This window comes from Pyricularia grisea (genome assembly GCF_004355905.1).
Source record: "Pyricularia grisea strain NI907 chromosome V map unlocalized Pyricularia_grisea_NI907_Scaffold_6, whole genome shotgun sequence".
NCBI classification, from domain to species: Eukaryota; Fungi; Ascomycota; class Sordariomycetes; order Magnaporthales; family Pyriculariaceae; genus Pyricularia; species Pyricularia grisea.
Genome location: NW_022156719.1, coordinates 2,276,632 through 2,289,551, shown reverse-complemented (window position 1 = coordinate 2,289,551; position 12,920 = coordinate 2,276,632). Strand labels below are relative to the sequence as shown.

Sequence of the window (12,920 nt, the reverse complement as noted above, 5' to 3'; positions counted from 1 at the left end):
CAATCTTCCATCGCCTTGTCCACCCAACGAAAACGCAAGCACAGAATGGTTTGACAGCATCTTCCAAAGCTGCTAGTGAATCGACATCACACACAGACTTCGGATACTGTTGACCAAGATCAAACAACTTTGAGCCTATCTCGAATGTAAGTGAAGATGCCTTGCTGTCACACCAGAATCTCCCTTCTTCTTTCAACCTAGTAATCAGCCATAGTGACAATCTAATCTCGGCATTTTCTGAAATCTTGTAACGCATTGATGTTTCATTGCATATTCTATTCTCGGTACATTACTAGATTGCTAATCGACTCTGAGATGCTAGCAAACAAGCTTGAAAAAACGCAGACCAATCAACATTGTAGGACCTTGTGTATCCAGTCCGCCAAGTACAATGCGTCTCTCCACAGTCATCTTGACGTTCGCAATCGGACTCGCACAGGCACTGCCTTACGATCAGTCTGGTTACTCCAGCGTCGTCGCCGAGCTTGAGGCCCGGGAGCCACAAGTCGACGACCCCGGCAATTACGGCGACTATGGCTCCTATGGTTCCTATGGAGAGTACCCCTCCTTCAGCGTGCCGTCTCCTGTGCCGCCTTACACCGTCATTGTCCCTGTACCTCTCGAGATTACACGCGTGATTACCAGCACCGTGGGCAATTCGAGTCTGATTCCTGGTTTCACGACCACGACCACGACGACTGTCACTGTTGCAAACCTCACACTCACGACATTCCCGACTTTGACAATCAATTCAACGGCCAACTCGACAATTGCAGTGCTTCCAACCTCGACGGCCAACTTTACGGCTTCCGCCTTTCTGACCTCGTCGGCCAACTCCTCTATCACAGCGCTTCCAACTTCGACTACCAACGCAACATCCACAGGCAATGCGACTGTCACAGCGCTTCCAGCTTCGACTGCGAACTCAACAACCACAGGTAATGCCACTGTCACCGCGCTGCCGACGTTGTCAGACAACTCGACTGTCACAATTCTCCCAGTAATGACGGAGAACACCACAGCCTCTACTCTCCCCACCTTTTTGGCCAATCTCACGACGGCTGTTGCAACCCCGTCGAGTAACTTCACACTGACATCTTTGCCGACTTCTGCCATCAACACCACATCCGCTTTCCCTGCAAACAGCACTGCCAACTCCACTATCGATATCATGTCAACAGTTGCACCATTCACAACCGGTCCTTCCTTGTTTATCACTGCCACTCTGAATTCGAGCGCTGCACCTTTCGGCAACACAACAGCAACAGCAATGCCCTCGGGGTCCACTGGTACAATTTTAGCCGGTCTTCGCCGTATCCTCTGAGGACAAAAGCAGATGTGCACGGCTTCGTTCCTTTCAAGCAAATGGAATGCCTGCTAGCATGGAATGGCGGATTACGACTTGGCTCGGTGAGATTCAAGACTCGAGCATGCCCTTTTAGCAGATATTAAAACATATCGGAGGGAAGAAGAGAACGATTTTTGGGTTGTCATCGATAGACGATCTTTACTGTTTCTTTTGAGGACTCCGTGCCTTACAAAGAGTGCGATAATTTTGATGGGAGCCATTTATGTTGCATTGCTTGTCACTTACCTCATTAGGCTAGGAGAGGCTATGGGCCAGTTTGCAAGACGGTACCTTGAGAGCTTTTTTCTTTTCTCTTCTCACTTTTGGGGATGTTTATGCCTCAGGGCTTTTAGTTACCAGAAGCCTTCTCGACTACTCAAGGCAGACTTAAGAGCAAGATAGACCTCTAAATAGCTTGAAATCTCGACATCATACAAGCTAAGAGCAATGTTTGCAATTTCTTTTGTTTGGTTTGTGTTCTGATGGTTGCAAATATAGATACGAGTCCGCCTCGCAGGAAGGATTTCGGCCCCTGGCAGCAGTAAGTTTTGGGATCATTATACATACTTAGCGGGAGTGTTGATAGCGCCGAGAGTGGGATTTCGGCCGATGATAGGTGAAATGCGTATGCAGGGAAGACACTAGACTTTTGGGCTGAGCGGCACAGCCTCAGCCCTACAATGAACATATTGGTACTGATCCTCCGGAGAATAAAGTTACTCAAAGAATTGAATATGTGGCTGCCACATCATTCGGTGACGCCGCAACGGATAGCTGGAAGATACGTGACTGGATGGGAAGTTAAGGTGGCTGTACCTAGGATAATCTGACATACTTAGCGGTAGATGTTTACAATACCCAAAGGAAGTGCAACCTGTGAGAATTTTGGGTGGTACCAAAACTCGAATTAAGACCTACTAAGCGTTTCAGTCTTTTTTTCTCCCCTTTGTTATATTGTCTCTCTTTTTTTTCGTGAAAGAAAAATCAAATTCCCCAAGTTGTAGCGATGTTCCGTAGATCCTGTGGCTGTCAATTTGTCCAAGCCACCCCCTTTTGCCAAGGCCGGTGGACAAGTCTGACGTAAGCAGCTAGTTGACCTTTGACGTCTCAAACAACACACTCCTTCACATCCTCTCAAGCCTCTGCAATTCTCCTTAGATGGGTGAACAACTCGTGAAGACGGCCTTGAACCTACCGATATAGTGCACGTCAAGCCGTATTCCACAATTCCATCAAATTTCAGCGTCCAAAAATAGACTGGCGATGCTTGACGAAGCTCTATTGTTCCCTTTGATCCTGCGGACCACTTTCCGAACTTGACCGCTCAGTCCGGCCCGGGTCGCCGAGTATTTTTGCTACCGAAGTCCGGAACCAACGGAGCTGGGTCGCGGACTCGGAGTCATTTCGAATATCTCAAGATTTGCTTTCAATCTTCCGCACCATGGCGACGATTCAATCTATCTTGTTCCGGAATTTTCTACCATCTTCCATTTTTCTTTCGCGCGAAGCAGCCTGGATTTCCCCCCATCAATTAGTAGATCTGGCTCTTTAGTGGGACCTGACCACAATGACACATTCTCGGGCCTAGGACTCATAACTCTCGTCAATATTTTATTTTAATGCCACGAGGTACCCTTACTAGCAATCCTTGGCGACAGGCGCACTTCGCTAATGGCACGGCAGACTGATCCTGCGAAACAGTGACTGACCCCCTGTCTTGGTGCTTTTGGACGTCGGCCCCCAAATTTCGACGGCGAAGCAGCACCACCTCGATCTGTCTTTTATGGATGCATAGCCACACTAGGATACTAGGACCTGAGATCCCTCATTTGTGCGTCTTGCTCTAATCATCATTTCGTTATTGTTTTCCATCAAGACTAGGAAGAAAACGTGGTCAAATCTTTCCCCTCCTAGTCAGCGTGACAGGGCTTGATTTCACCTTATTCGTCAATGTTCGCTTTCAATGTCTCAACAGCAACTCAATTTAAAACCACATACTGAATTAGGTAGCATCTCGCAGCGAAGGATTCCGGATGCGGTAAGAGTCAGAACTGTAAAAGGACTTGGCATGATTCCTTTCGAGATGTTCCCACCCTCTGGGTTGTGCGTTTGACTGCTTCTTTTTCATCCTAAGATTAGTTAGAGTGGATTATACTACAGAGGTATCGTAACAAGAATCATAACCCCCATGCCTGATATTCCAGGGAACATAGTGTCAAGACTTACCTGCGATGCTTTCACATAGCCACGATAATGGTAATCTTTCGTTTCCGAGGATCGGGATACAGCCACTCTCTATAGTGATCCCCTACCTTATTTGTTCTTCCTTAGCTCCGATGTTCCATGTCATCCTGCCGTCCTCGCTACTAACCTTCTTTGGTTTTGTTTTGTTTTCTTTCAACAGAGAGCGTGGTTTTTAGAACCTATAGCTACCGGCTCTCGCCATAAGCAGTTGCGGCTCCTACCGAGTGGCTTGTGCCGACATGGACTCTAGACACGAACTCTACCCCTTGATTTTCACCGGCTGATACTGGTACCATCTCTCACAGACTTCTGGCAATCAACTACCAGGGGTATGCACACCTCTTGGATCCAGACCTGGGTTTCCTTTTTCTCACAGCCCAGCATCCTCTTGACCAACTGGCAACATAGGATGCCATATGCCAATGACTTTGCCCCTCAAAGGGGCCACCTGATCCTGGATATCTGCTGTTCAATTGGCTTAGGCTCGTAATGAAGGGAAGTTGGGTAGGGCAGAATTTGCGGCACACCTCCCGAGATTGTGCTTCGTATGATCGATATGAGTTCTCGCCTTGGAAACCCAAAGCGGCACCGCTCTTAGCTCAAACTACGACGTGGCCCACTCCAAGCGATGCAGGAGAGATTGCAGCAATATCAAGGTCGTTCTCATCAGAAGCCATATCTGGTAATCGGAGTAAAAGGCTGTGAGAAATTCTGATATAAGAGAAAGCTGATATCCGGCCCATAGAGATGAAGTTTGCTGCAAAAGACAGCAGGACAGTCTATCACCGTAAACACTCCAAACTCAGGGTTCGTTCTTGGTTTATCTTGTATTCTATCACTACCTGGCTGCAAAATTTGAGCCGTCTCTCCATCCGTATCCATCTTGTCTTACCGAAATCCCTACAGAAAACCGAGGGCCACTATCAGACATTCATCCCTCTTCAGTTCATCTCGAGGACACCATCACCACAAACGCAAACATGAGCCGTCACTACAGCACCCAGCCTCTTTTGGCCCCTGAGCAGGGAGGGTACGACTATTCCGGGTACGACGAATACTCGCACGGCTACGAGGAGAGCCAGGGCGGATACGGGGAGCCCTCTGGTAGCGGCGGGCAGGGTCAGTCGAGCGCGCCGGCCAAGCCCAAGAGGAGCAAGAGCAAGAAGAAGAGCAAGAAGGAGGCCAAGCCGCCGCCCGGAAAGAGCCGAAGCGGCTACAACTAAATAGAGTGGCGGCCGATTGCCAGCACTCTCTTTGGAGATTATACCTCCTCTATGCCTATCTTTCAACCTACCTTGCGAATACGACCGTGGAGGCTCTTCTGAAGACGATGCTGTGATCTGATTGGACATCTTTTGGTTTCTTTGTTACACAGCTAGAGCATATACATACTTCCTTGGTGGCGACACCATTTAGAGCGACGATTTTGGATACTTGTTTTGTTCATTTTAGAGCACTGGATACATATTGGCTTGGTAATTGATGTTTGTGCTTTTTTGATTTTTTCTTTACCCAGCGTCAGTACGGGGCTTAGTCTGTTTGTGTTTTGTGTTTTGCCCTTTGGCTTTATTTTCCTTTCTAGATTTGCAATTTTACTTTTTACCTGCTCGCTGCAGATTCCTGGCTGGTAGAGTAGAATGCATGCTAAAACTCATATTATAAGATATAAGCTGTGTCAAATGGCATCCGTGATTTAGCAGCTGGCTTATAGAATACTCCGCTTTCCCCCCTACTAACCCACCAACCTACCAACCTACTAAACTGCCAAGCAAATTGATTTGAATACTATTATTCTTTCTTATAGACTTACAAGCTTATTTTTTTTTTAAAAAAAAAGGTTGTAGCACTTGATTGACTTCTTTTGGTTATAGGGAAGCCAAAAAAGAAGCGTAGCTTGAAACCATTTGAAGCCCTTCTAGGCGCAACAGAGGTATACTCACCACTAGGGATTAAAGAAAGGGACAAACTCTGGCCTGAAGAAACTTGGCGAATCGATTGTTTGAACCAGGCAGCTATCCTCTAACTAGCAAGCCTGGGCAGGATGCTGCAGTCATCGTACAACGCTCCAGTTAGCGAATCAGGACCACGGCCAGCCGGGACTCATCTGAGGAATATTGACGGTACTTGGAAAGCAAGTCACTCCAGAGTAAGGGGTCACGGCGGGGATTCCTGCCAGGGTCCACCCCCAAGAGTTTATCCATTTATTTGTGTGCGGTGGCCTTTGCTCGAATCCTGTGTCTGCGGAGCCGAAAGGGGCGAGGAGCGGCAGCCCTTGCACAACAGAGAAAACGGAGGCTTCCTCCCAAGGGATGAGAACCGGGGATCTTCCAGAGGGGGCATTGGGTGGTTGCGACGACTGCATCGGCTGTGATGGGCGCACGCACAGTTGACCCCTTGACCAATCACTCATCCAAGAGACAAATTACGGGAGGATCATTGCAGCTTCTGTCTGTTCTTTTTTTTCTACATCATCTCCGAGACGATGAGCCCGATGTAGACAAAAACCACCTAGTAACGAGAAAGGGGGGTTGCGTGCTGGCACTGCATCACGCACAACACAAACAAAACACAACTCACCCTTCTGTCGTGATTGCTCCTCGAGTGTGATGGTGAGGGCTTTTGAGAAGGGTATGAAGAATGCCGATTGTGCGCCATCGGAAATGGCATGATGTGTTTTCCCGTCTGTTGCCCACCCACACCTCCTTTAGGGACACGACGCTTGTTGAGGAAGCCATTTATTTGATATTTTGTTCAGTCAGGCTAGGTCGGGTAACTCTCTATCTACGGTAGAGGTCATTGAGCAAGGGTAGTAAGGCAACGCCAGTGGCAAAAAGGCTTTCAAAGCTTGGCTCCAGACGACGACCAGTACGTACGGAAGCTGTAGCCATGACCCCCTGACGCGGCCCTGTACTCTGAGAATGATCACAGCGAAATCCAAATTCAAATGAAAGATACTCCAGAGCAGGGCGATCTGTTTTGCACACGCGCGCTTATCTCTGGAAGGACAGGCAGGTAGACATGTAGGTAGATAGACGCAGCAAAAAGGTGTGGTGAGCCAGTAACGCCAATCGCAGGGGGGGCTGTTCCGATTTGTGACCTCGAGCACACCGTCGTATGTCACTCTCAGAGGTCTTGAGTACAATCAGGATGCCTGCATTAGTGTCTAGGTCGGGCCTTTTTGGTACTCTATCCTCTCTATCAACCCCCTGGGATGGTGCTCAAAGTATAGGTATTGGTCTGTCGGTGACACGTCTTACACAAGCTGTGTTTGTCACTATTTTAATCTACTTGCCATGCTGATCCTCATGCAGTGAAGTGATGTGCGGCGAGTGTGAAAAAATACCATTTTTTTATACATCTCCGGGCATCTTTAGACAGGCAGTCACATGCAGTGCTCTCGAACAACTGTCAGGCAACCAAAGAGAGCTCACATTCGGGAGCAGCAAGGCAAAAAGCATACGAGAAGGAAAATGTTTCCCTCCCGGTAACAGGTGACACGTTGCAAAAGGTAAAAAAAAATCATCGTTAAATCTCGCGGTGGTAGGTATAGGTAGTCTTGCAAGTTCAATGTGGCGTGGCGGTTAGCAGTTAGTTCTCTTGTAGTGAAAGGAGTCTGGAAAATTCCCCTTCATTCGGATCTCCGGGAAAACTGCCGGCTTTTACTCCATCGACTAGACATCGGACAGCAATCAGTTCAACCCAGAACCCTGGGTACGTAAAGCTCGGTATGCTTGGCAAGGACCATGGATGCGTTCTTGACCTCCGTGCAATCTATTGGCGTTAACTGTTGGTTACTAATGACAAGCTGGTAGACTTGAACAAAAGACCGGAATCAATGTTCCTAAGAGATCGGCCTTTTTTTTGTCATTTGCAGGGGTCTCTATTCTCAGCGGGTGGACCTCGGACGAGACCCATCTGTGTCTGTTGGTGGTACAGCTTCGCTCCAAGGCATATTTTGTTTCTTTCTCCCTCGGCCCCCAACAGCACCACGTATGTACTGATGCAAAAAGGGGGTCTTGGAGGAGGGAGGGGCGATGTACCCTGTCAAAGAATCGGAAAGAAAGGACTGGGGTCAAACACGGCTTTTAGTCTTGGACAAACAAGCCCCCTTCTCCGCCCCAGCTGCATCCCAAAGTCTCGTGATACCCCATAATGATTACCGATAAGTTCTAATTCTTTGACGATGGCAGTTAAAAGGCAGGTTTTGACTCCATCCCGGCGCTTAGCGGCTGCATATGTCGTCCCTCTCGGTCTTTTGCAGCTGATTGTTGCAAGGGATAAATATGTAGACGCTATTTTAGTGGTACCAAAGGGCAAGGGAGGCCTTTACAAGTAGTGATTCCTATCCCATGAGTGAGTAGGCCTAGTTACCCCACACTGTTCGTGTCCGCACCCGGTACTTTTAGGTGTAAAACTTAAACAGACAGTATAAAATATAGCGAAATTCGTAGCTGTTTGAATATGCCAGTAGTCAGGCAAGTAAGTAAGCAGGTAGGAAGGCAGTTGGGTGGGTAAGTAGTTGTCTAGGTGAGAGATAGGAAAGTAGACATGCAAAGAGACAGGGGGAGAGGCAGGCGGGCAGGCGGGCGGGCGGGTGTCTCGGTAAGAGGTAGACAGTCAAGCTAAAAGTTTCCGTCTTTACATTGGGTGCATCCCAAAAAAAAAAAAAGATTCCTAGCTACTCCAAGTGCCTGATAAGTGGTCCCATGGGTAAATGGCATCCGCTTACCCGTTGATTTCAGGTGGTGGCCCGTCCGATATGGCCGCAGGCTCTGCCAGTCTATCTGCTGAGTTTTGTGCTTCCCCAAGTGATATTTGCGTCGACCAATGACCTAGATGCATATCAGTGGAGCATGCCTAGCGAACTATCTGAGTATCCTGGAATGTAGGCGAGCATTTTTGAGTCTGATATGCAATGTTAAAAGATTATTTGTGTTGCTGATTTTCAGCACTTAGTCACAGAGAAGCTAGTATTGAACTTCAATAGTGCAGAGAAGTCAAGAGCCACATGGCGCGCTGGCCTAATCGGCGAAAAGAGTCGTCTTCTTCGTATCCCTGAGGTTTACTCGCCCACCCTCTTATAAGTGCGTCGATCTATGTAAAAACGAAAGCATCCCACGTGTATCCATTCCTTGCCAACCAGATAGAGTTCAGTAGTTTGTAAAGAATATAAAGAAGGTCTCTTCATTAATAAAAAGGCTCATTAGGTGACAGGAAATATGGAGATAGAGGTATTCAGTCTCGGAGCAGAAATGATGGATAGTGAATCTTGTTTGCTCGGTTGGTGCTTCGGGCGACATTGATAGATGATCTAGGGTGTCTATTTCCTTGGATTCCGAGTGGGAAGAAACTGACGAAATGTTAGCATTGGCTAAGAGCTGTGTTGCTAATAGTTTAGACAGCATGATCGAAAAAGACTCACCAACCATTCAGGGCCTGTAGCAACCCGGATTGGTCCCGATCCCCAAATCTCTAGCGGTACGACGCCCTCACATTGCATCTAGAACAAAAGTCCTCCCTCGCCTGCTCGTGTATCCTTTCAATAGGTGGCAGCTTTGCGCAGTTACAAACCCAGAGCCTCCGTTCATGGATCCAACTCTTGATTACCGATCGTGGCCCGTAAAAGTTGTTCTGAATGCCACACTCCATGCAGTATCTCCGCAGACTGATCAAGACGGCATGCTCTTGTTGCTGCTGGTGTGGCTGCAGACGAGGATTATGATACGGCTGTGGTTGATGGCTTCCGTTGTGGGGACTGTATAGACTCTGTTGGGAAGGCTGCGTGACTGGGTAGTGACAAACTTGCGATTGGGCTAACTCTTGGCCTGGTGATCCGTAGCCACCTCCATATCCCATAGTCTCTGCAGTGGAGCTTGGTTGACTACCAGAGATGGTCTTGATCCCGCCCTTGAAATCCTTGTCATCGGGTTTTGGAATTCGCTTGTCACTATCGGCGAGCCCCTCGTAGCGTGCTTTCTTGGTGGCGTTGTCGATCCAGACCACGGCGTAAAGCTTCTGTGAACCAGGCGTCTCGAACAGGCTCGAGTCCTTGACGGTGAAGCAGAAATAGCATCCGATCTTGTATGGAATTCCCTTGCAGCTCGCCGCCTTCCCAGTCCCGCCGGAGTGAGTTTTGCAGTTGCGTGGCCGGTTCTCCATATCTCGCACAAGCCGTATTTTGTCCTCTCGATCTGCAAGTTGAGGGTTGATCACTCTTCGGCAGGTCCTGGAGACCTCTCTGGCATGGAGAAGGGTCCAGTAGTCAACATGTTGCAGCACTCGGTCGAGGACCTCTTGTGGGAGAATTCCAAATGGCCTTTCGCTCTCAGACTCGTTGCGGTATGGTTGGATCAATCTCTCCACCGTTCGCTGAGAGAGCCGTGCCACCTGCCGCTGAAGCTGTGGTACCCGCTGGAACATGGCCAGCGCTGGGTGAAGTGGGAGGGACAGGGAAGGAAACGAAATCATAGGGGCCAGGGTGGGAGTCGATGGTGATGCTGTGGCCACTTGCGCTAGTTGTGATGGAGCGTGAGGGTAGTAGCTCGAATCAGTCCCTGTAGCGAAGTAGCTTTCACTTTTGACGATAGACGGCATCCTTGGTCTTGTAGGTGAAGAAAGGGCTGGGGAGGGTGAGAGTGAGCTAGAGGTTGATCTTGAAGAAGCACCATACGATTTTCGACGCGAATCTTGGTATGGCCGTCGGTGCGGGAGCGCATATCCAGAACTATATCCGTTGGAGGGACTGTAAAACGATGGCGCAGTGACTTGTATAGAAGGCGGTGAGTATGGAGAGAAGCGGTGGTTCGAGGGCTCTGTCCTTATGGCTGAGGTGGCATAGCTTCGGTCGTCTCCAGAATCACTGACTGCATAGGATGAAGGAGAGGAGTGGTTCGAAGGTGTTGTTGATAATAGCCCCTGGTAGTGGTAGGGCATGGTTGTGTTTTCCGGTTCCATGTTGCTTCGAGATGGTAATCCAAGTTGAATGACGATAGATAAACAGGTCACTTGTTGCTGGTTCAAAAGTAGAGGGCTGGCGTCAGTCTTGGTGTTAGAGGGACGAGATTGGTGATTTTTCTAGGGCTCTGGATCTATGCAGCGAGCTGTCCCGGGGGTTTGAGCTGGTATTTCTGTGCTACCAGAAGTACTTGCAAAAATGCACTATGGCAGGGATTATGGTCCAGTATCTGCCGCGACCAGCCGCTGAGGAATTCTGGCCCCCCTGGACACAGTCACTCTTGTCGGCAACTCTCCCTAGCTCGCGACTGTGACTCGCCCGTTGCCGCTGCGAGCCGCCCTTTTAGGCTCTTCGTAGATTGATGTGGGCTGGAGATGTAGCGTGTGTATGTGCGTGTTTTTTGGGGGGGCGTGCTGCTGCATACGTTTCGATCTGTATCATTGGGCGGTGCGGCAGGGAACGGCCGTTGCGACAAGCTAGAGAGAATAGTAGCCAGGGTAGAGTTTTGACTCAATTTATCCAGATACAACAGTTTATACTTCATGTACGCATGAAAAGATGCACTTTGTTCTTGATTACTTCATCTCCGACAGATCTGAAAGCGATGCACTCCCTAAATTGCAAAGGCCTACTCGCAGCCAACGTCGAGTCCATAGGCGAGCATCAAGGTTAGGGTGCCGTTTCTCCGGATCTTCAATGGAAAATAGAAAAAGACACACTCCTGAGGTGGAGTCCCTGGATGATACAAGGAGGACGAGAGTGTTAAACCAGGCAGAGATCTCAAGAAATCTGGGAGTGAGCAAAATATCGATTGATGGTGCGTGAAAAATGTCGCAAGGCAGATGAGCCACAGAAACTGGCTCGTCAACACAAAGCCACTTTCTGCACTGCGACCAACAGAATGATGCTACAGCCCTGCCATGTACATCTCCTCCACTTGAAAGTCCTGCCCAGGGAGGGGCGTGACAGGGGGAAGTCTTTTGAAGGTACATCCCGAGGAACCAACATGAGATGTACAAGGGTAGAGTGGATTCCAATACCTCCACAGCCCAGTGATACGCTTCGAGTTCCGATCATGTGAAGTGGGTTGAGATTGTTATTCAATATTAGGCCCCTCGCTGTATTTTACCGCCCGACGGCGAGGACTCTCATGATGCCCTATGCGGGATGACGGTTGGGGGAGTATCAAGAAGGGCCCAGATGATATTATGCATAGGACAAGGCGTGCAAGGTATGGGGCGTTGGTGGTTGTTGCGACCATGCTAATTTTTCTTCCATTCATTGAGACCAGTAGGGCAAGGTCGGTTGACTCTGGCAATTTTGTGCGTCCATCTTCAGCCATCACACCATTATTGATCCCGGTATACCTGCAGCTTTATGAATTTCATAATCATATAAAATTGGAGTCCACTTCCGCATTATATTACCATATGGGCTACCATATAGGCAGGCACAGGGCAAAGGTGGACGGGCCTCGTCGACAAAATGATTGCGGGTGACAAGGACGATCCGGCTAGGAAAAGCGGGCTATGGGGGGAAGGGGATGTGAACGAACCCCAATGCTTGAAGAAGGGTAGTGCATGAACAATGACTGGCTGTCTGTACGGATAGACGGGCTTGCGGCAGTTTCGAGGGGCCTCTGGGCGACAAGTAACCAACCGCAGGACAGAAAATAAGCGCTGGGCCGCTGTGTCGGTAGGGCTTTAAAATGGGGACTTTGGGTAGCGAGGACTGAGGGAAAGAACATCACTGCAGAGGCCGCTAGGTATTAAAACTGGCGGACAGGCGACGACACAAAAAGTTCGCCAAGGTATGCGGCCCACTAGGTCGACCCTCCATTACCGTTCTGTCGGTATCATTCCAGGATGCTGAGTGGCCAGGCTGCCCTTTTGTGATCCGCTTTAGCGTGACCAACATCAACAGATGCATCACGGTAGGGGGCCCCTAGTAAAGCAAGTCCAGGTACTCTCGTACAGTGAGATTGTCATGACCGTTTTCGCCTTTTCCCCTCACCTCAACTTCAAGGTAGAGAGCTTGGCCAAGCCTTGTTCGAGGCTGTTGTTGGTAGCGCTCCAATGTGCCGTGATCGAACAAGTGACATCGGTCAAGGGGAAAATAGATGAGACCATACCATGTCATCATAGAAGAGCCGTTTTCTGTTGTACAACCCAACCTCGAGGCGAAATAAAATGGTGTCGTCAAGTTTGAATGTAAGCAATCAATATTTTGAGATAACACTGGCTATTGCCGTTGGTTGTCGGTATTTGTCTATTGCTGCTTCCGGTATGTCGGTCCCGGAGACGACAGTACGTAGTAGTACTGTAGTTGTCTTTTTTTCTTTTCTTTTTCTGGGTTGTTGTTTCCGGTTCGGCC

The 12,920-nt window shown here is 48.9% G+C and overlaps 3 protein-coding genes across 3 annotated transcripts; 2 read left to right on the top strand and 1 right to left on the bottom strand.

Moving 5' to 3' along the window:
- Window positions 1–391: 391 nt before the first annotated feature.
- PgNI_08644 (uncharacterized protein) lies at window positions 392–1,324 on the top strand (the record flags this gene model as incomplete). Its single annotated transcript, XM_031128639.1, has 1 exon — window positions 392–1,324. The coding sequence occupies one exon, from the start codon at window positions 392–394 to the stop codon at window positions 1,322–1,324; it is 933 nt and encodes a 310-aa protein (XP_030978859.1).
- A 3,248-nt stretch (window positions 1,325–4,572) lies between these two features.
- PgNI_08643 (uncharacterized protein) lies at window positions 4,573–4,815 on the top strand (the record flags this gene model as incomplete). Its single annotated transcript, XM_031128638.1, has 1 exon — window positions 4,573–4,815. One exon carries the CDS (start codon window positions 4,573–4,575, stop codon window positions 4,813–4,815), a length of 243 nt encoding a protein of 80 aa, XP_030978864.1.
- Window positions 4,816–9,064: 4,249 nt separating this feature from the next.
- On the bottom strand, window positions 9,065–10,525 carry PgNI_08642 (uncharacterized protein; the record flags this gene model as incomplete). Its single annotated transcript, XM_031128637.1, has 1 exon — window positions 9,065–10,525. The coding sequence occupies one exon, from the start codon at window positions 10,523–10,525 to the stop codon at window positions 9,065–9,067; it is 1,461 nt and encodes a 486-aa protein (XP_030978865.1).
- Between the last annotated feature and the right edge of the window lie 2,395 nt (window positions 10,526–12,920).